Source organism: Coffea arabica, chromosome 5c (assembly GCF_036785885.1).
Source record: "Coffea arabica cultivar ET-39 chromosome 5c, Coffea Arabica ET-39 HiFi, whole genome shotgun sequence".
Lineage (NCBI taxonomy): Eukaryota > Viridiplantae > Streptophyta > Magnoliopsida > Gentianales > Rubiaceae > Coffea > Coffea arabica.
In genome coordinates this window covers 43,874,357-43,896,274 of record NC_092319.1, presented here as the reverse complement: position 1 = coordinate 43,896,274, position 21,918 = coordinate 43,874,357, and the positions used below count along the sequence as shown (strand labels likewise).

At 36.2% G+C, this 21,918-nt stretch overlaps 5 protein-coding genes and 1 non-coding gene across 11 annotated transcripts; 3 read left to right on the top strand and 3 right to left on the bottom strand.

The window, feature by feature from the left end:
* Positions 1-569: 569 nt before the first annotated feature.
* Positions 570-3,237, bottom strand: LOC113689718 (F-box/kelch-repeat protein At3g23880-like). The gene is made up of 2 exons (XM_027207466.2): positions 1,692-3,237; positions 570-1,211 (listed from the first exon to the last, which is right to left on the bottom strand). Exons 1-2 carry the CDS (start codon positions 2,915-2,917, stop codon positions 1,025-1,027), a joined length of 1,413 nt encoding a protein of 470 aa, XP_027063267.2. The 5' UTR covers positions 2,918-3,237; the 3' UTR covers positions 570-1,024.
* Positions 3,238-4,544: 1,307 nt separating this feature from the next.
* Positions 4,545-9,124, bottom strand: LOC113689956 (uncharacterized). Of its 4 annotated transcripts, none has more exons than XR_003448268.2 (5): positions 8,485-9,047; positions 6,897-7,334; positions 5,944-6,763; positions 5,144-5,296; positions 4,545-4,944 (listed from the first exon to the last, which is right to left on the bottom strand). XR_003448268.2 is itself a non-coding variant. In XM_072051069.1 (5 exons), exons 2-4 carry the CDS (start codon positions 7,087-7,089, stop codon positions 5,250-5,252), a joined length of 396 nt encoding a protein of 131 aa, XP_071907170.1. In that variant the 5' UTR covers positions 7,090-7,334; positions 8,485-9,124; the 3' UTR covers positions 4,545-4,944; positions 5,144-5,249. The 4 variants fall into 4 exon arrangements, 3 of the variants coding, with proteins under 3 accessions (XP_071907170.1, XP_027063577.1, XP_071907169.1); XM_072051069.1 differs by having other exon boundaries at positions 6,605-6,760; positions 8,485-9,124; XM_027207776.2 differs by having other exon boundaries at positions 5,144-6,194; positions 6,605-6,763; positions 8,485-9,055.
* Positions 8,620-8,691, bottom strand: TRNAE-UUC (transfer RNA glutamic acid (anticodon UUC)). Its single transcript has one exon. It is a non-coding gene; the product is annotated as a tRNA-Glu (tRNA).
* Positions 9,125-10,059: 935 nt separating the features above from the next.
* Positions 10,060-11,821, top strand: LOC113689955 (F-box/kelch-repeat protein At3g23880). The gene has a single exon (XM_072051067.1). The coding sequence runs from the start codon at positions 10,405-10,407 to the stop codon at positions 11,680-11,682; it is 1,278 nt and encodes a 425-aa protein (XP_071907168.1). The 5' UTR covers positions 10,060-10,404; the 3' UTR covers positions 11,683-11,821.
* Positions 11,822-14,814: 2,993 nt separating this feature from the next.
* On the top strand, positions 14,815-17,335 carry LOC113689954 (F-box/kelch-repeat protein At3g06240-like). 2 transcript variants are annotated; one of them, XM_072051066.1, is made up of 2 exons: positions 14,815-16,298; positions 16,468-17,019. In XM_072051066.1, exons 1-2 carry the CDS (start codon positions 15,006-15,008, stop codon positions 16,474-16,476), a joined length of 1,302 nt encoding a protein of 433 aa, XP_071907167.1. In that variant the 5' UTR covers positions 14,815-15,005; the 3' UTR covers positions 16,477-17,019. The 2 variants fall into 2 exon arrangements, with proteins under 2 accessions (XP_071907167.1, XP_027063575.2); XM_027207774.2 differs by lacking the exon at positions 16,468-17,019 and adding an exon at positions 17,116-17,335 and having other exon boundaries at positions 14,816-16,298.
* A 1,638-nt stretch (positions 17,336-18,973) lies between these two features.
* Positions 18,974-21,464, top strand: LOC113743421 (F-box/kelch-repeat protein At3g23880-like). 2 transcript variants are annotated; one of them, XM_027271417.2, is made up of 2 exons: positions 18,974-20,499; positions 21,231-21,464. In XM_027271417.2, the coding sequence occupies exon 1, from the start codon at positions 19,220-19,222 to the stop codon at positions 20,492-20,494; it is 1,275 nt and encodes a 424-aa protein (XP_027127218.2). In that variant the 5' UTR covers positions 18,974-19,219; the 3' UTR covers positions 20,495-20,499; positions 21,231-21,464. The 2 variants fall into 2 exon arrangements, with proteins under 2 accessions (XP_027127218.2, XP_027127220.2); XM_027271419.2 differs by lacking the exon at positions 21,231-21,464 and adding an exon at positions 21,048-21,221.
* The last annotated feature ends 454 nt before the right edge of the window (positions 21,465-21,918 follow it).

The following is a 21,918-nucleotide window of genomic DNA, read 5'->3' as shown; positions in this document are numbered from 1 at the left end:
GGAAGGTAAAGTGGATATTTGTGCAAAACTAAAGGGGGTTAAGCAGATATTATAATTTTACCACATGCATTTTTGGATAACCTGTGACAATTCAGATTATCAACATTCAGCTTCCAGCTTTCTCACAAAGTATATTTAACTAGCTCTGAAAGTATCAATTCAAAAGCAATTAAATACAGTATACCAAGCTATTCAGGATTCTCTGCATGTCCTTGTTTACTATTTGGAATGCTCATTTTCAAGTTTGGAGGTTGTCTGGCAGCATTTTTTTGTGCACAGCATATATGGCATAATATCGTGTCATCTATGGTAATGTTTTCATACTTAAGGTGACGTTCAACATTAATCTATGTCCATGTTCTGGTCATCTCTTCTTGTTTGTTTTGCATTAAGGGCTAGTTTGGTAGGAAACATGTGGGTAATAAAGAACAGAAAAGAAAAGAAACCATTACGTTTCCCCCCTTGTTAAGTGCTTTCTGAGGGTTGAAGAGAAGAGAAGCAGAGTAAAACTGAATCAAAACAAGTTCAACAGGATGTCTCCAAATGGAGAGATAAGTAAAAAGAGACAATGATAGGACCCGCTCAATGGAGTCGATAAATGTTTTCACAATCAATTTAATAGGTCTGGAGTCTCATATCAAGATAAGTGAAAAGCAAGTACAGGGTCTGATGGAAAGAGATACTGGTTATAATTAAATCATGAGAAAGTAAAACCATGAAGTCGTTTGGCTGATCAAACAAAGCAGATTATGTTTATAAGAAACCTGAAGGTTAAAGATACAAACTTACCTGCTACCATCGCCAAATTTACAGGCAATCGGCAACCAGCAATCAAAGGCAAACTGCTTAGGTTTAGCATGAACCCAACAACCAATTATGAGATCTTCTGTGAGAACATTTAGAAGTGTTTCTCGATTTGTTTTTCAGAGCCCCATTTTGAAGCAGTTATTCATAACCCTCTCTCTTTGATACCAAAATAAAATAAAATAAAAATATTGCACTTCCAACATTGTTCCACCATTCTTCACCAATCATTCTCCCATCCATCACAGTTAGCCTCAGGAACCAATTCCTTCACCCATTCTTCAGAATTCTTTGCAGATAATTCTTGCTCGCTAAAGCCACCGCATAAATATGCTGAATAATTCTGTTCAGATATTCTAAGAGAAAGAAAACTTTCAAGTTTTTCCTGATCATCAAACTCATCATTCCTGTATCAAGAAAGGACTTACATTAGAATGCCACATTCCAAACTAGTAGCTCTGAAGAACTAAAGAAAGTAAAGAAAAATCAGTTATGGAAGGAACTACAGACCATGGTCCATCACCATTAATTAGGCTTTTTTCTAACATAAATAGAACAATGGCCTTCTTAAGACAAAAGATACATAGCTTCCATTGAAATATTAACATTGTTCTAATGGTCCTTACATAAAAGCATAAAAGGAATGCCCTATCCTGACTTAATTAAAGATAACAGACAGTAAGCCTCAACATGAAAGAGTTACAACATGAAGTTCAAATTCCTCAAGTCCCTAAAATGCACTCACAGAGAGTAATGCAGTATAGAAACTACCAATGTAAGTGAGAAACCAATGTAGTCCAGAAACTACCAATGCAAGTGAGAAAGCAAAATTTCAATCACCAATGTGTTTGAGAACCCAAATATTTTAACGATAAGCATAATCTTGCCTGTTCTTGACTGCATGCAAGTCAGTAGCCTGTTCTTCTTCTTGTTCATTTCCAGAGGTAATTGATTCTCGTGCTAAAGCTGCACTTTCAGCTTCAATCAAAACCAAACTCTCCATATAACTGCCCACATGAAACCCACCTACTGCACCGCGAAGTCTAAGGTTATTAATCCTTGAGGTAATGAGGTCATATGAAAGCAGCTTACCCCGAATGGTTACTCCAATGACTTCATCATTTCTCAGAAAACCAATCAAATTCCGCAATCCTCCCCTTAGGTCAACAGTATACAGTTTTTTCCAAGAATCAGCCAATCCATACTCTTCCATTACCCACACAGAGCAAAAGTTCTTATGGGCACCATAGTCATAATGTAACACTGCAAGCTTACCCCAAAAAACCGTAATATACACATCCCATGCATGCTGCTCCAGACAACTAGGAAGCATAACCTCCCGAAACACCTCATCACTCAAATCAAACGCCACAATCAGCCCACAACTCTCATTCCCTTTCACAACACACGGATCATAACCAACCCAATGCACAGCTCCATTCACAAATGCCTGCGACCAAGTATACCCGAATATCCCATAAGCAGGAGCACCAGCATTAAAACTCCTCCACGACCGTGAATTCAAGCTATACAACTCAACCTCAGGAGGTATCAAATCTCGCCCACTTCGCCCCTTTTTATAAGCCACTCTAACCACCTTATAATCATCATTCTTTTCATCATATCCAAATCCAAGAACATACATATAAGAACCATAATTCCTACTAGTAACCCGGGGGTTCGGCAAATTCAGGAATCTTTTAATTGAAGGGTTCCAGAGAATAATCCCAGAAGTATCAAAATCATTGTCATCATTCAAGCATATTAGACCATTGCAAGAATCCACAATCCTAAAGTGACATTTTGATCGAGTTTTAAATGGGAAGTCTAATTTCCTGCAATTGTGCTCATCAAAGATAGAATTTTTATGATCACTACTGTCAGTAAATAGCAAGTAATGTTCTTGCTGCCTTTCTTTCTCAATCAAGTATCTCAGGAAAAGGGTGTGAGAGTGGGATTCATTGATGGTTTTCTTGATGTGAGCTGAAATGAATGTAGGGTTGGAAATAATGGAACTGAAAAGTTTGCAAACAGACCTGATTTGGAGGAGGGTCTTGACTGGGAGTCTTGTGAAGATGCCAGCCCACACTTCCTCTGGGAGATGATTTGACATCCTTTTGCAACCTGTTGTTTAAAAAAAAAAAAAAGGCACTTGAGACCTAGCTTTTTGGGCTTCTGGGATTGAACGAGAGGGCAAGGGGAGACCGGAGAAGCGGTGGCGGGGGAGCCAAAGGTGGTGGGAGAGGGTGGAGCTGAGAAATTTATAAGAGTTCCGTACAGCTTAGCCAGTAAACAGTTGCAAAAGAAAAGAAAAAAAAGGTTCTCAGTTTTTAGGACCTTTTGGATCCTTTGTTTTCCATTTTGGTAGGGGAACATGGATTATTTTTCACTAAATATCTTCGTTTTCTTAATTGTTCTAAAAAATTTTGAAATACTATATCTTGTCTTCTAAGGAAAAAAACCAACTTCAAAAACTGACAAAGAAAAACAGAGGGAAAAACACTTATTTTTTATTTTGAAATTGTGAGCATTAAAAAGACTTCTATGATTTGTGACTGCAACTAGATTTCTAAGCAACAGACTTCAATCCAAATTTTAAAAAATTTTAAAGATTTTGGTCTTTTTCTCATATTCTTTCTTTGCCTCTCATGGATAAATAGTCCAGATTCAGATTTAAAAAAAAAAAAAAAACTTTTGCGAGTGTGGTGAAAGTGTCGAGTTAAGCTAAACCATCGATTCCGAGGGCTAGTAGTGGCAGTAGTTCTCAGAGCAAAATGGAAGCCATGACCAGTTACTCAACTCTGAAAAGGCAAAGAAGAATGTGAAACTGGCAAGCTTCTGATCTCTGGGTTCTGCAGGATCAGATGCATACAATCCTTACTCTTTTGATCTTCTCATGGTGCGCATTTTTTTTTTGTGGATGGCATCTACTGACATGATTATTCCAGCATTGGACAGGACAACATATGCAAATTTTGTTTTCTGTGAGCCTCGGTGCAACTTGGGGCATTGTAGTTGGCGTGAAAGCTTCAGAAACATCTGCTCACTGTTTATTCTGAAGCTCCTAAATTTTGCTTGTCTACTGATGAAAATATGTTAACTAAGATGCAACATCTGTCTGTATATCTTCAGACTTCAGTTATTTTTAGACCAACAGTTCTATTTGTTGCATGTCCAATCAAAACGATCGCGTACAGAATACATTTATGATATCAGGGTTTGGATTGCTATTCTTATAAGTTTTTATTAAAAAAAATATATACTATAGCGATTTGATGTACATAAAATTAAAAAAAAAAAGATAACTAAAAAATATTTTTACAAAAAAACGTAAAAAAATTTTCTACGGAAAACCATAAGCCAAACAAGGATGTTTGACATTCTTATCCGGAAAAAAGGTGGAGTAGGGATCTGATTCTTGGTGCTCACATGCTCTTGAAGTATAATCAGAGTTTTTCTTCAGTTTCATTTTGGAATAATTTTAACATTTTAGTCTCTCTTTAAGATGCAGCACAACCTTTGTACAAGAAAAAACCAGAACAATGATCTGGGCAGAAGTTATATTCATATGGGTTTGGGACTGATCACTTCTAAGTGGGGAAGGAAACGTCCACTCCGAATTTTTAATCTCAATTTCCCAAACCTTTTCATGCGCTATTCCTTCTCCTATCATCTTGAACCGGGCTGCCAATCATGTATGATATAATTCATTATACAGCACAGCACAAAGCTACAGGAAATTGAAATAAGAAGTTCAATGGTTAGTACTCTGTTCCAGAAACAAGTACAAGTTTAATAATCCACCCTATTTACTGTTGATCAACAAGATTTCGCATGCTAGTTTCAATTTCTTTGTATCTAACTTTTAATTTTGAAATAATAGTTTCAATTTGATTGCAAACATATACATCCTTCATATATGCATTGTTATACAAATGAACAGAAAACAGACATAACACAGGCTTTTCCAAGTACTGAGCCATGTTCGAGCAAACACTTCACTGACTGAATCTGAACTTCCTTGCCTCTGAAACTTGTTATCAAACTTGATGACCTTAAGGTGAATCATAAAATTTGCTGGCTCAAAATCAATTCCCTCATAGTCACCGCCAACCCCAGATGGCCGCTACAAATCAGGAACTAGAAGGACATATCAAAGACAAGTACTATATTAGAAATGATGGCCCAGTATGCAGTGCAGTCAAAAGAGAGAAGGGGAGGAGAAGAGAACAAGAACGATGAGGCACAGGCACAAAGAAGGATGGGAGGGAGTAAATATTGACTGATTTCTAAAGCCTTTGGTGAATTTAGGGGGATCAGAAATAACTTCAATACTTGCCTAAGAAATGATCAGAGATTCCAGATATGGTGCCCTTTTGAGCAAGTTCACCAATGGCTTGTCGCACTTGGCACCTCTCACTGCTGACACTTTGAGGCAGTTAAGCTTATCCAAGACTGGAAGAGGACCTAATGGTTCCACCTAGGACAGCAACTTGGGAAGAATTGATGGATTCAATAAGAGGGCAATGTGCTAAAGTTCAGCAAGATAATTCAGAATTCAGCACAGGAAGACAACCAAAATTGCCAAGACAATTCAGTTATTACAAAATCTCTCCATCAACCTATTGTTATTGACTGCAGACACATCCCAAGTTACTTCAAACTTGATGGTTATGTACCTTTCATTCAAGATTACAACGCTTAGTTTCCATCAACAACTAAATATCAAGTCCCAGGTGCACTCAATCAAAGAGAAATATCGGGTTTTCACCTTCATACCTGCTCAATACCGTGTCTTAAATTAATGGGCTACCAATACATACTGGCCAAGAAGATTAGCTGTTTCCTTCCTTAGTTTCTTATAGTAGCTGAGTACATTGAGGTCATATATACAATTGAACAACTTCTTCAGTAAGCAAATTTTGTAATTACTAGCTTGCAAATTAACACATTGACAGTAGCAACAGACAAAATGACGAATGAATAAAGGAAAAGCAAGAACAGCAAAGTCTTGAACAATAGCAAAACAAATCATAACCAACGCATCTAAGCAGACATTATCTAAGTGTACAGACAACAGTTGTGAATGCAAAATTACTACTATTAACAATAGTAACTTGTAGAAAGAAACTTGTGTACCACGATAGCTCAAGGCATCCCGTGATAGCAGAGAATCCACCTAAAAGTGCACAAGCTCACAACACCATCTTTCTCCTCCAATGATCATCATAATGCATAATAGAAATATCATATTTGAAACAAGCATTAACAAGAGTCAATCAGTTGGAGAAAACACTCCCTCAAAGAAAAAACCCCAACATTTAACATCAGCAAGGTTGCCTCCACAAATCTCTATTTTGACGTCTTCATATATTGCACCATTTCCAGATCTATAAGGGGAACCAATCATTTCAAATCTTTTGAGTAAAGGAGCATCTATTTTAAGAATCATCAAATTCCACCATGTACAATAATTAAACCGAAGCTCTTCAAGGACAGGCAAGGTAAAGATGATTCCTTGTCGGCTATTAGAGGTTATAAAGGCATCATTCTTCAACTCAACAGCAGAGAGATACAAGGAACAAAGCTTTGAAAGACAAACATTAGATGGGACTTTTAATATGCTGTTGTTAAGATTGAAGGTGATCAAAAACTCAGAAGTGAAGAACTCATGGGAGAATACTGAGTCATCCAGAACGTTCTCACCAAATGGTAATTCAGTATGCGTGAAACCGTTTCCGCTAGCTCAGTTTCAGTTCCTATAAAGATGATGTACCATCGGGGACTTGCAATATGTTACCTTTTGTGACAGCAGAACCTAAAATTTGTACATCAGGTGCTGAACCTTCCCAACCAGCTAGAACATAGTGAAATTTCATACTGAAGGAGCATACAGCCCGTACATTTTGTGAAAGAAAACCACTCTTGTTCCAGAAAGGAACTTGCTCATCCAATCCTACTGCACAGGCAAAAATATACAGTCAACTGCTCCCACGCAATTCTACTTGATAAACAGTAACTTTTAAGACAAAAAATACTTCAAGGACAAATAAGAAAGACTACAAAAAATCAGAGTATTATTTTCAGGTTACCTGAAAATGAGGATAAATTGAGGATCTTCACAAATTCTGGTGGAACATCAGGCCTAGGAGGTGGAAAAACATCCCATGAAATTGCCATAATTGTCATTAGAACATTGTTGAAATGGCAGCTAATGGTTTCGCCAGAGTATCCAAATAGCTCTTGAACTGCTCGAGTACAGATCCTGTGCCCAACTATAAACATGATCAATCACTGCCTGCTCCTCAATCTTTATTCTAATTGTGTGACATAAGAGGCCTCTGGCTTGTAACATGTCACACAATACATAAAACATGTGCCTATCCATGTGCAAGTTCTGCGAGCAAAGGCCATTTGGACCATTAAGAACTTCGTCTATGGATTTTTTGCCATCAGATGTTAGAGAATGCTCCTTGGCATCCAGAGGACCATTCTTTCCATCATCAGAGCTCTCCATTGAAAGCTTTCCTCTGCATTCACACATTATATTAGACAATTTGAGCAAATGCAGGAGACAAGGATCGTTTACTTGAGGATTAAGATATCAATTTGCACTTTGCAAACGGACTAATATTTCATTAGCATTTCTAGCATGATCTATGCACTAGAACAATGATGATTAATGCAACTTAGCTGGAATGTAACATTATCATGGTCACATCCCATTTCAACACAAAAAATGTCTGATTAATTCTGTTGACAAAGTCAACTAGCCTTAAAATCTATATCTGCAAATCTTAAACGCATTGCATTCATTCGAAACCAATCCCAAACTACGAAAGCATAAGGTTACTAAAAGGCTAGAACTTTTTCTAGTCTAATAAATGATTGATCAAATCATAGTGGTTACTTATAAAGCTCAGCTCAAAATGAAGCTATCTGCAATATCTTTTTCTGCTGAGCAAGCACAGTACAATCAAGAATACAGGAATATCATAATAAATCTAAGAACCAAGCCACTGAAGGGCAAAAGACGGAAAAAAGCCTCCGCCGCCACCTAATGAATAAACATTCCAACGTGTACAACCAAATCTCCATCCTGTGAAGAGTTAACAGTATGATCCAGTTTCAAGTTCATCCAACCCCTTTTATTCTTTGAAGTTAACCAACAAGATTTGTACTTTATAAACTAACTGAAATTTCTTTTATATACTTGGTGAGGCTGTACAAAAGCTCCCAACTTTTTTTTCATTATTACTTTTTTGGCGAAAACACTGTCCACTTGAATTATCTGCATTTGTATTGCAGCAAAATGCAAATTCACCTTCAAAAATCTCAGCCCGCATAACCAGTTAGTTACCATGTCACTCTTATGCATTTCAGCCATTCAATCTAAAGACGTTCCAAATTTGATTCTATTAATCAAATTGATAAGAACTTGTGCATTTCTCAACAAGGCCAAAAATCCATTAAAAAAAAAAAAAAAAAAGCGATCCCAATCCCCCGTAACAGAGCCTTTTTCTCTTGAAGCTCAAACTTTACTCATTAGATAACACACACATAGATATTAAAATTGGAGAATCAAGAAACAAGAATAGCAGTAAGAGAGGCTGATTGAGTAAAATAAATGAATTTAAACAGAAAGGAAAAGAACAGGTTTTTCATCGCATAAAAATGTACCAGATAATAGTTAATTGTGCAATTAAAAGCGTTAAAAGGCAATCTGGCAGAATCTGGGAACAGCAGCAAGCGATGGCAGGGCTTTTTCTGTAGTTGTTTGAGGTAACTCAGTCCGGGAAAAATGAAAAATTCATTTTCCGTTGCCGGGAATCGAACCCGGGTCTCCTGGGTGAAAGCCAGATATCCTAACCGCTGGACGACAACGGAATTGTTTGCTAATTGCTCTGTAAAATGATACAACTCCTGACCTGATAATCCGTTTATTGACTGCACACAATAACTTAATAGCTTATGGGTGAAACAAATGGTAAGAAAAGATTTTTTTTTAAAAAAAAAAGAAGACTTTTTTGGATGGATTTTTGGCAAGTACTTAATAGCTTAAGGAATGGATTTTGATTTTAAAGAAAAACAAGAAAAAGATCTCATTGAAACAAATGGAAAGAAAGGTTGCATTAGCGAGATATCCAACCCGCTTACACCCCTAATATGCATTATCAAAAGTCTTTTTTTTTTTTTTGGTTGGATGTGAGGAGGGAAGTTTAGGACTCTTATCAAGACCACTTAAAGAGGAGAAATATGACATTACAGTATAATTTTTTTGTTTTCTAACTTTATTATGTGCGAAATAATCAATCAAAATCGCGAAAATTCCAGGTCTACAAAAGGCCAAAAATAATGTATAGAATCCATTAAGAGAGTCTTATCAGGCAAATGTGATATATTGTCAAGCTGGACAACTATAACTACTCTAACACATGCTATAATTTGATCTTATCTCATAACATATATTACTTTAAGAATGATTAATTAGCACTAAAAATTATTTGAAGAATGATGTGCCTTTTCTTGTTTATATTCCTTGGACTTTTTATTGTCCTTTGCTGCCCAATTAGGGGCGTGCAAATCCAAAAAAATTCCAATTTTTGGGTCTAATTCAATTTGAATTTGGAAATTTGAAATCGAAAATTCGAAAAAGAGAAAGGAATGTGGAGATTTCGTATTTGAAAGCAGTGAAATTGGTTCGAATTCGAGACCATGCTTCTTTCAAATTCGAATTCACAAATCGAAATCGGAATTCAACTACCTGATTCAATTTCAATTTCGTATATACAATAATATATATATATATATGTCATTATATTATATAATAATAATAGTATAATACCTCAAACTGATTAATCTATGTCGCTATAATATACGCAAGTCATTATATTATATAATAATAATAATAGTGTAATCACCTGACTCATTTAGGTTATTTTTTTTTCAATAAATTCCAAATCATTATTTTTAATATGAATTCAGTAGAATATCGAATTCCGAATTGAATTTAGAGCGAAATTAAATTTGAAACTTTTGAATTCAAAAAACGAAATAGGCTGAAATTTACCAAATTCAATTTACCGAATTTTCTGAATTCAGACTTTCTAATTGATGCACCCCCCTATGCCCCATTGTAGATTTAATTCTAGAAACGATAATAATATGTCCTAGAAACAACAATAAAGGCTGGACTGATTAATTACGATTAATGAGGTATTTTGTACTTTGCTGTACTTATCAAATTAGGCCTTCACATTCACATAATCATCGCTGGACACATTAACAAAACACTCTCCACACTTGATCTAAGCCAAAAGGCCGATCTCTTTGCCTACGAAACTCCGACTCAGCTCCACTTGCCTTCTTCGATGTCTTCATCCCAAACTGAAATCCTCTTGTTCATCTGTCTATTTCTCAAAAGAAAATTGCATAATCGAGGAAGAAGCAAGGTAGCCATGACTCGGCTATTCCCCAAAATCACATAAAAGGCCTGAAAATGCACTCTTTCATTCCATTCTCAATAAGTCTTGCCTTCACTCATCAGTCATTTTTAGTCCCTTTATTCCCCCCTTTTCACTCACAAATGCCCAATTAAAAATGTCAGATTACATCCCTCAAGAGGTTATGACCCAAATCCTCATAAGGGTTCCTGTAAAATCTCTCCTAAGATTGAGGTGCGTATCAAAATCATGGAATTCTTTAATATCTAGCGCTTATTTTATCTCTCTGTATAACCATCAAGCTTTCCTCACAAAACCCTCTACCCCAGATGACAAATTGCTAGTTCGGCACTATTCTAAAGATCAAAAGACTGAAGTTTACACAGTACACTATGACAATGAAGCATTCGCTGTGGAAAATGGGATTAAAATAGGCTTCCCCTTTCGCGGTTTATCGCGTTATTATTTCAGGGTTGTTGGTTTTAGCAATGGTTTGCTGTGTCTGTCTGATGATCTATTTGGATACACAAATCTTATTATGTTTTGGAACCCTCTGATCAGACGGAAATTCACTCTACCTTCGCCCCAAGCTGTTTTTGATAAGTTGGGGCCTTTTATGTTTGTGCTTGGATTTGGATTTGATGTGAAAAACAATGATTTTAAGGTTGTAAGAATTGCCTATGTTCAGGGAAGTAATGGGTATAACTTGCCTCCGAAAGTTGAGATTTTTGCACTAAGTGTAGGGAATTGGAGGGAGATTGATGTTGATGTACCTGAGAATTGGGTTGTTGAGTACTTTTGGACTCAAGCATTTGTGAGAGGGAAGGTACATTGGACTGCATATAGGATGAATATGGAGAGGGAGAATGGGAAGGAAAATTTGATCATGTTGTTTGATTTGAGTACCGAGGTTTTTGAGGAATTGCTGTTGCCTGATGCTTTGGTTGATGAGTCTCCTGTAGATTTGTGCACATTGGCTTGCAAGGATTCAGTTGCTGTTCTTCATTACGATAGGCGTGTTTGGAGTGGAAGTTGTTCCATTTGGTTGATGCAAGAGTATGGGAATTTTAAGTCTTGGAGTAATATGTACAATGTGGTCTGTGAAGGAGGGTTGGGGATCGTGTTGAGCTTTTGGAAGGATGGTGATATATTGTTGACAGAAAGAAATGGAGAGTTGGTTTCACACGATCCAAGAACTCAAAAATCTAAGCATCTCGAAATCTGGGGAACTAAAGATTCATCCTTTGTGGATACTTATTCTGAGAGCCTTTCTTTGCTGATCGAAGGAGCAAAAATACTACCTGGGCTACCAAGTGTTAGTGAATCTGATTCTTCTGGAGAGGACAATGAAAGAGAGGATGAGGGGGTTGAAAAGCATGAGCTCTGGATACAATCAATTATGATTCAATATCTTACTGCATTGCTCAACCATTGATGTATGCGTATTTTGCTTGCTAATATGTGTAAATCTCCGTAGTCTAATGTGTACTCTGAGGCTGATGACTGTATACATGTTAAAAGGGTTAAATGCCCATCTTTTTTTTTTCCGGGAAATGATAGATGATTTTATTGGATTTGTGTATGAACTATACACTTAGTGAGCAAAGGCTCAATTGGAGCTATACAAGTGTCTGAAGACACTGAGGATTTAACCATTCCTCATGAAAAGATATGCTTAATGCATGATTACACACATCAGTTGTTCTAATACTACTTTCGCTTCTAGCCAAAACAAATGAGCATTCCACAAACATAGAGCTTAAGTCATGAATATCCTCTTAAGTGAGAAAAGAGTCTGATGTCTTTGGCCCTTGTTGGCTTCTATCATCTTCAACAGCTGCAGTTGTGGGATTTCCACTACAATCCTCCTCCATTGTTGTTCTCTTGCCTTTATCATTGCAAGTTTGAGAGCCACTGCATTATCCATCAGACTATTCCCTTAACTATATTCCTTTAGTGCCCATTGAGCCATCGTTTGATTGTTTCCATTCACAGCAACAATGCCAAGTTCCATTTGACTGTCATTTCCTTGAGTTTTGATAGCTAGACTGATGCGGATTGGTACTTCTCTATATTCAGTTTGTAAAATTACATTGACTTCCCTTATCATTCAATTTGTAAAAGACACCCTTCTTTTCGTTCCTATTATCCATGATGGTACTTTAGGAATCTGGAATAAGTTTTGTTGCTGATTTTAATTATGTTTTGTACCAATTTATAAAGGTTGAAAGGAAATCGATGTAATCCAAGCCAAGAGGTGATGTTCTTGTCTTCAACAGAGGTTAAGGAATTTAGTGTAATTTAACTTGAACGCGCCTGTTTTTCAATTCGATAACCTCGATTCCGTTTTGTGATATGCAGCAATCTATACACGCCCAAGGCATTTTTGTTGGACATTGCTGGTTGGTGCCATACATTGGCCATATACAGCAGGAGACAGTGCATTCGGGTGATTGGAAAAGCATTTGTTTCTAGCAATATTTTGCTCCTGTTTCTTGATTTAGCCCTATCAACAAGCCACAACCTGTCTGCTAGTTTTGCAGAATAATGGCCTATAAGAATAGTAATGCTGCAAGCCACAATGTCCAAAAGGTCAATACTGTGGTTAGCATGGCCTAAGTCAGTTCAGTGGCAAAATTGCACTAAGCTAAAATGGTCCATCAATCCACTCTACTCATTTATAGGTCTTCCTTCTTGAGTTCAATATTAAACTGTCTTTTGGCAAATTTTACATCTTTCCAATAAGGGAAGGACAACAACTATGACATCTCTTTTATTCACTTGATCATGGTCATTCGGCTGTATTGGAGTGTTTCCTTGGTTTTGTCTAAAGATACTTCAAGCATTTGGGTCCTAATAGTTTCCACAGGACTGCCGTCTTGATTTGCAGTCAACTACAGAGGTCTAATACTCTAAATCTGGTTCTATTGAGAATTGAAGATGTACATATACACATTGTTACAGGTTCTTTGCATGATTCGATCTAATAAGGATGTCATGATTGATAGCTAGAAGATCAAAGCATGAAAAGACTTGAAGGATGAGAATAACAAGTAGCATCTTTCTTTCTTTACCTGTGTATAAACTTCTGCAAATGCTGAATGTCAATCAAGATTAGGCCCTGCCTGCTTAAAATCATTGCAGAGATTGCTTTAGATAGATTCAACTTCTGTTCATATGCTCCCAAAAAAAAAAAAAAATTTGTGTGCAGATGCATATCCAAATGTTGGAAGTGAAAAGAGAGTACTCGGAAGAGATTTGATTTCAAAAGCGTCAGCAGGACAAGTACTTCACTGTCTTATCTACTTCACTTCAACTAGACACTTGACAACAGCAGCAATGTTCTTAGGGCTGAAAGACAAGTAACTAGATACTCTAGAGTCAAATCTGGCTCAACTCATAAGAGCTCGTCCCATTTGATTTGAATACTAATCAAGTCAAACATAAATGATACTTCATTTTATGTTCGGTAAAATTTTAAATTCAACTCGTTTGGTTTAATTAGCATAACATTTAAAATTTTACATGTAAGAATTCAAACTACTCAAAGTCAACCAAATAAAAGATCACTTGAGTTTGGCTCGATAAATAAATAAATCGAATTTAAACACAATTTCAAACTCGTTAAATAAATAATCAATTGAACGAGTTTAATCACTGAAGTGTTTGATTTGATTAGGTTTATTATCAAAAAATGAGAGTTACAAGCTGGTGCTTAACTATATGATTTTATTAATTATGCAAAAACACTCCATATGATTTTCTCGGTAAGTTGACTAAGGAGAGATGGACGGTAATTTTTTTTTTTTAAATATATGTCGAATGATATATTGGCTCTCCAAAAAAAAAAAAAAAAATTTAAGGCAATCTCAAGTTCCGTCCTTGTTCATTATTATTGAAAACAACGAAATGAGCCATAAACTAGATTTTCTAACATTTAAATGCAAAAACTACCCCCAACGCATAGTAAATGGTCTATTTTTTGTGTAGACCTATAAAATTTTAATTACAAAGTCTTAAAACTTAAAAAAAAAAGATATAAAATAATTATAAATTTCGTTAAATTTGCAAAGTTCCACCTAACAAATGAACATGTAAAAAAAAAATTACAGACAGCTCTCAACTACGAAGGCTAGTACTTTAATCAAGAATTACTAAACAATTCATACTCAAACAACATTTATTCTGTCATTGTTATCAAAAATTTTCTCCATTCTTAATACTACAGCAATTTAGGGCAGATGTAAGAGAAAAAATAAAAAATTTGAAAAAAATCAAAGAGATAAAATAATACGAGTTACCGAGAAATGCACACAGGACAATTTACAAACAATTTTTTTTGTCATTTAATTAACCAGAATGAAGGATGGGGTGCTTGGAAAAAAAAAATTTTTTTTTTTTTTTTTGGGACTACCAATATCATCTCTCTTTTTTTAAACGATCCTGCCCTAACTAAAATCTAGCCAGGAAAGCATCCTCCTTAAATCACTTACTAATTTTGAAAAGAAAAATTAAAACAAAAAGGGAAAAAAAATCATTCCGTTTTCTTGAAACATAACCAACTCAACTCAGCCACGAGGGAGAGACTTAAAACTTTCTTAAATCTCTTACCCTGCATTCACCCGCGAGTGTACAGAGACTCATTTGATCCGATGATACTACAGTTCCTTTCTAATTGCCCGGGTTCTTACTAGAAAACTCCACACTAGTACGACTATCCTACTAAGAACATTTTGCTCGACTACATGCCTTGAAAAAATGTCCGATTACATGCCTGAAGAAGTTGTAACCCGTATCCTCGCAAGGGTACCTGCAAAGCCTCTCCTAAGATTCAGGTGCGTATCCAAATCATGGAAATCTTTAATCTCCAGCTCTGATTTCATTTCCCTGCATACCCGTCAAGCTTTTCTCTCAGAACCCGCCGTCCCAGATGATAGAGTGCTTGTCAGGCACTATTCCAAACCCCAAAGGACTGAACTTTACTCTGTACACCACGACAATGAAGATTTCACTGTGGCAAGTGAGGCCAAAATAGACTTCCCTTTTCGCCGTTTAGCTCAGTTTTATTTTAGGATTGTGGGTTTCTCCAATGGGTTATTGTGTTTGTCTGATGACATTTTTGGATACACAAATGTTATTATGCTGTGGAACCCTTTGATCAGGCGGAAAATCACTCTTCCTTTGCCCCGAGCTATTTACAAGAACTTAGGGCCCTTTATGTTTGTGCTTGGATTTGGATATGACTTGAAAAGTAATGATTTTAAGGTTGTAAGAATTGCTTATGATCAGTCAGACAGTGGGTATAACTTGCCTCCAATAGTTGAAGTTTTCGCACTAAGCGCAGGTAATTGGAGGGAGATTGAAGTTAATTTGCCTCAAAATTGGATCATTGAGCACTTCTGGACTCAGGCTTATGTTAATGGAAAGGTGCATTGGGTTGCTTATAGGTTGAATGTGGAGGAGTATAGGACGGAGAATTTGATCATGGCATTTGATTTGAGTAACGAGGTGTTTGAGGAATTGTTGTTGCCTGATGCTTTGGTTGTTGAGTGTCCCATAAATTTGTGTACTTCTGTTTGCAAAGATTCAATTGCTGTTCTTCATTATGATAAGCATGTTGAGACTGGATGCTGTACCATTTGGTTGATGCAAACATATGGTGATGTAAAGTCTTGGAGCAAAATGTACACAGTAGATTTTGAAGGAGGACTGGGGAGGATATTGAGTTTTAGGAAGGATGGTACTATATTGTTGACAGCAAGAGATGGAGACTTGTATTCATATGATCCAAACCCAAGGATTCAAGAAATTAAGTACATTGGAATTCTGGGTACCAAAGATTCATTTTTTGTGGATAGGTATACAGAGAGCCTAGCTTTGCTGATTGATGGTGAACAAGTACTGGAAGGTCTGCCAAATGTGGCCGAATCTGATTCTTCTGGAGATGAAAATGAAGGAGAGGATGATAGAGTTGAAGCCAATGAGCTCTGGAAGCAGTCCATGATGGTTGAGTTTCTGAAAGCTCTGCTTGAACAAACAACAATGATGCAGGTAAATGTTCAACTGCTGATATATTTGAATTTGAATAGCTTCTACATGATTTTAGACTGATTTTTGTATCTATCCTTGGGCATTCATGTCTTTTGGAATTTCTGCTTGCTTGCAAACTCGATCAACTTCCTTTTTGTATGCTTCACAACTTCTTTATCATCCAATCCAGGGCTGCTAAACAGCTGGATATCAAGGGAAAGACCTGACTAACCATTTGATGAACCCGAAAAGGATTTTTTCACAGACCATTTAGCAATGGTAAATTTAGCAAAACTAGAACTACTTCTCCTGAGTTTTTATTTTAGGATTTGCTGTTAGTTTCTAAAACTACGTCGACTGACTCTATCGTGGATCCAAAATGATGTGTACTGTGTTCTTCGTAGACGTTAATTTAAATGACCTGCTCCTTTTGGTTATGCCTGGTTGTAATTTAGGAATGCCAAATGAATTGGTGACTGGTGTCAAAGTTGTACGGAGGGTTTATCTGAAGTTTGAGAGGAGACGTTATTTTAACTATAGCGAAATTTGAAGGAAACTTTGTTGTATTTTTCACCTGAATGATATTTATGCATCTGTTTTATGAATTCAGTGAACCTCATTCTATCTGGTCAGCAAAATGATGCATCCAAGGCATTGTAGTATTGGCTTCTGCAGGTGTTTAACCATGTAGGAGACAACTCTAAAGGGATGGCTTGGAACTGGGCTTTATCTCTAAATACTGTGAATTGGGAAAAAATGTCTAGATAGATATCTTGTCTCTACTTCATAATTGCAATGTGGACTGCCATGACCTTGACCCCATCCTGTTTCATTGCAGGATCCTTTTGTGTAAATGTCTGCTGGGGAGCTGATGTTTGTGCAGCACTTGCTGAGATGGGTGAAACCTTTTTGTCTTCGTTTTCACTTTCTTTGAACTGCCCTTCCCAATCCACTTTCTTTCATTATCCTTTCTTTCTTTCTTTTTTGGTACCATTTTGTTTTGAATGAAGACTCTTGTATGGGAGTTGATTTTCCAAAGCAGCTGCAGTTTTGAGTAACGTAGCTTGATGAGACTTGATGCTTGCATACTTAAGAGACAACTCCAGCCTTTTCAGTAATTAGCTTAGTGGAGCTCAAGCTTGGATTAATGGATTCAATTGACTTCTGGTACATAATCATCTGGCTGAGCTTGTATACAATTGACAAGTTCCATCGAGTCTATTAGAATTTCCAAGATCAAGGTGGATTAATGACGTAATCAGTAGTTAATTACATTTTGACTCGACTGCTTTCCTAAAATTTTATCATTTTTTTGGACAAGAAACATCCCTTCGAATTTGTCAAAAAGAAAGAAATTAAATTGTACACATTCATTTTTCTTGTCCCTTAACAAGAAAAAAAAAAATACACATTCAGGTCCTTCTAAACTACTTTAATCAAATTAAATTATACAAAACAAGACAAGTAAATATACCCCTCCCTAGTGAATCACTTTGGCCAAAACTAAAAGTAAATCAAAACCAAGAAACCAAATTGGTCAAAAGTAAACGCATGTGGCTTTACTTATTTGGGTCTTAATAGGTCCACAGCTCTACAATCTTGCGACATCTTATTTACATGGCTTTAATCACCTTTTTATTTCACACATATCAAATTGTTATAGTAAATTTTTTTTTTAATAAAAATTTCAAAAAATAACAATTCAAATGGGAGCATGAAAAGAATTTCGAAGGATTAGATTAAACATTACAGTGAATAATAAGGAGCATTTCTGTTCACCTTAGAATAAGGTTCTGCCAATAAAAGATCATCCTTTCACGGTTAAAATCATTGTTGAGATTACCTCAGATTGAATAGACTTGTGCTCACATCGAAATGTAAGAAGTGGAAAGAGAGTGGAAAGAGAGAGCATTCGCTTGTGTTTGGATTGTAAATTATTTGAAATATTTTTACTGTAGCGCTTTTTGTGATGTGATGTATGTGAGATAAAAAAAATAATTGAAAAGATAAAAAAATGTATTAGAAATTGTAATGATGATGTAAGCAAATATATTTGGGCAAATAATCTCCTGTCCAAACACAGTAGAATTCGTCAAGTATGCAAAAAATTCTGCTATGGCATGTTTGATTAGTCTTATTGTTAATATTCTTCTTGCTCTTGTTGAACTAAAAAGTAAAGGTTGAAATAATATCTGGTGAAAGATTATTTGTTAAATTTTATTTAATTGTATTATCAGCACATTTTTCAACCATTTTTTTTATCTCACATATGTCATATCAAAAAAGTAGTGCAGTATTTTTTTCAAAAATTATTCCAAATGATCTACTGTCCAAACACACTTAAATCAATCGATTTTTTTCTCGGAACTTCTTTGTAACAGGGAATAGTGCTCGAATCAAGCTGCTCGCAAGTGTTTGTGAGTCCGTTCAATCAAAATTCGACTTGAGCCTAGTTAACATCAAACGCAGAAAAACTCAGCTGATTGGTTCGTGAGCTGCTCAATTTATATATATATATATATATATATATATATATATATATATATATATAATTTTTATTTTAATAATAAAATTACATATATATATATATTCTAATATTTTATTATTTGTAAGAAAAAATTACTATTTTACTCTTTTTTAAAACAATAATATAGTTTTTTTTTTTTATTTTTTAAGCCCGAGTAAGCTCGAAAGCTCGGCTCTATCAGATCAAAACTCCATTCGACCCTGCTCACTTGAGCTCAACCTGGAAAGGGAATACACAGCTCCACAGTAGTGCGAGCAGAGGAACTCTGAATTATGTCCAGAATCAAGTAGAAACCCTCCGCTCATCAAATTCTTTTCTCAAAAAAGGTTTAATCTTTCCAGTCTTTATAGTCTCTTTGCCTCACTCAAGAGTCTATAATTTTACTACTAAATCCAAAAAAAGGTCCTTTAAAAAAATGTCCAATTTCATCCCTGAAGAAATTGTGACCCGAATCCTCACAAGGGTTCCTGCAAAGTCTCTCATAAGGTTCAGGTGCGTATCCAAATCATGGAAATCTTTGATCTCCAGTCCTGATTTCATTTCTCTGCATACCAGAGAAGCTTTTCTCTCAAAACCCACCATCCCAGATGATAGGATGCTTGTTAGGTGCTATTCCAAACCCCGAAGAACTGAACTTTACTCTGTACACCACGACAATGAAGATTTCACTGTGGCAAGTGAGGTCAAAATAGACTTCCCTTTTCGCCGTTTAGCTCAGTTTTATTTCAGGATTGTGGGTTTTTGCAATGGGTTACTGTGCTTGTCTGAGGATTTTTTTGGATACAGAAACCTTATTATGCTGTGGAACCCTTCGATCAGGCGAAAAATGATTCTTCCTGTGCCCCGCGCCGGTTTTGAGAACTTGGGGGCTTATATGTCTGTGGTTGGATTTGGATATGACGTGAAAAACAATGATTTTAAGGTTGTAAGGATTGCTTATGATCAGTCTAGGCGCGGGTATAAGTTGCCTCCCATAGTTGAAGTTTTTGCGCTGAGTGTAGGTGATTGGAGGGAGATTGATGTTGATTTGGCTCAAAACTGGGTGATTGAGAACTTATGGACTCAGGCGTTTGTGAACGGAAAGGTGCATTGGGTTGCTTATAGGTTGAATGAAGAGAAGGAGAATTTGATTATGGTGTTTGATTTGAGCAATGAGGTGTTTGAGGAACTGTTGTTGCCTGATGCTTTGGCTGTTGAGTGTCCAATAAATATGTGCACTTCTGTTTGTGAGGATTCAATTGCTGTTCTCAACTATGATAAGCGTGTTGGGACTGGAAGCTGTTCCATTTGGTTGATGAAAGTATATGGCGATGTAAAGTCTTGGAGCAAAATGTACACAGTAGATCTTGAAGGAGAATTGGGGAAGGTATTGAGTTTTAGGAAGGATGGTAATATATTGTTGACAGCAAGTGACGGAGAACTGTGTTCATATGATCCAGATCCAAGGCTTCAAGAAATTAAATACATTGGAATTTTGGGCACCAAAGATTCATTCTTTGTTGGTCGGTATACGGAGAGTCTAGCTTTGCTGATTGAAGGAGAAGAAGAATTGGAAGGTCTACCAAATGCGGCTGACTCTGGTTCTTCTGAAGATGGCAATGGAGGAGAGGATTGTGAAGTTGAAAAGATTGAGCTGTGGAAGCAGTCCATCTTGGTTGGCTTTCTGAAAGCCCTACTGCTTGCACAATGATGCAGGTGAACAGTCAATTGCTGAATAGCTTAACATCTTCATAAGACTGATTTCTGTGTCTATCCTTGGGCATTCATGTTTTGCAATTTTTTCATTTTCTACTTGCCTGCAAACTCTTTCGACTTCCATTTTATAAAGTTCACTTGTGCTTTATTGCCCAATCCAGGGCTGCCAAAGAGTTAGAGATGTAGGGAACAACCCCACTAATTATTTGATGAACCCCAAAAGATTTTTGTAATGGATCATATAGGAATGGTATATTTGATAAAACTAGAACAACTACTCCTGAGTGTCTATGTCAGTATATGCTCTTAGTTGTCGAATTACCTCAACGGACTTTATCATGCATTGAAAATGATGCCTCCGATGTTCTTCCTAGATATCAATGTCAATGCCCTCCTTTTATGTTAGTCATGGCTGTAGATTAGGAATCTCAATATATTGGTGACTAGTGTCAGAGTTGTCAATGTTTTCTTGAATTCAGTAACCTTCGTTCTATATGATACGGCAACATGATGAATCCAGGGCATTTTATAATTGGTTTTATTTGCAGGTTTTTAACCATTTTGGTATGCTCTATACAGGAGACAAAGCCTAAGTTATGGCTTAAAACTTGCCTTACCTCTAAACACTGTGAATTGGGAATAGAAGTTGCAAGTCTGGATATTTCTCATCTCTACTTCACAATCGGAGTTTAGATTGCCATGACCTTTGACCCTATCCTCTTTGATTGCAGGATCCTTTTTTGCTGTCTTTTGTGTCTAGTACTGGGTAGCTGATCCTTGTGCAACACATGCTTTGAACTGCCCTTCCCGTTTTCTTTGAATGAAGACTTTTATGGGCAGTTGATGTTGCCAGAGCAGTTGTAGTTGATTAGACTCAGATGATGATCGGAGACTTGAACCTTTTCATTAATTTATCAAGCTGAAGCTCGGATCATTGAATCCAATCAAATTCAAGTACTTGATTATCTTGCTGATCTTGTACTTAAATTACCAAGCTCTGTGGAGCTGGTTGATTATGATACACACAAACACACACACACACTCTCCATATAGTTGTAGTTTATTACTCCCTCCGTCCCACTTTGATAGTCCTATTTTCCTTTTTCGTCTGTTTCAAATTGTAGTCCAGTTTTCAATCGAAGAATGTAGTTATATTTTAATTTTCATAAAATATCTTTATTCAATGTAAGTTATTGTTACTATAAATCTACCCCATTTAATGAGAATTGATTCTTTTTTTACCATCAATTCAAGTTTTCATAACATTATATTCTAATTAATGTAAGAGTATTTTAGAAAAATAACTATTTAAATTAATTGTTTTAACAAAGTTAATTTTTTTTTAAATCGTGTGAAAAAACAATTAGGACTATCAAATAGGACGGAGGGAGTACATGCAAGTCGTTGTCAACTTCTTTA

Coding starts and splice junctions, on each gene's coding strand:
- LOC113689718 (XM_027207466.2), bottom strand. CDS start 2,917: ATGTCAAATCATCTCCCAGAGGAAGTGTGGGCTGGCATCTTCACAAGA. Junction 1,212..1,691: donor TTGCATGCAGTCAAGAACAG/GCAAGATTATGC, acceptor TTCTTGATACAG/GAATGATGAGTTTGATGATC.
- LOC113689956 (XM_072051068.1), bottom strand. CDS start 7,089: ATGTTTATAGTTGGGCACAGGATCTGTACTCGAGCAGTTCAAGAGCTA. Junction 6,764..6,896: donor CAATTTATCCTCATTTTCAG/GTAACCTGAAAA, acceptor TTGCCTGTGCAG/TAGGATTGGATGAGCAAGTT. Junction 5,297..6,604: donor AGGTTCTGCTGTCACAAAAG/GTAACATATTGC, acceptor ATTCTTCCCAAG/TTGCTGTCCTAGGTGGAACC.
- LOC113689955 (XM_072051067.1), top strand. CDS start 10,405: ATGTCAGATTACATCCCTCAAGAGGTTATGACCCAAATCCTCATAAGG.
- LOC113689954 (XM_027207774.2), top strand. CDS start 15,006: ATGTCCGATTACATGCCTGAAGAAGTTGTAACCCGTATCCTCGCAAGG.
- LOC113743421 (XM_027271417.2), top strand. CDS start 19,220: ATGTCCAATTTCATCCCTGAAGAAATTGTGACCCGAATCCTCACAAGG.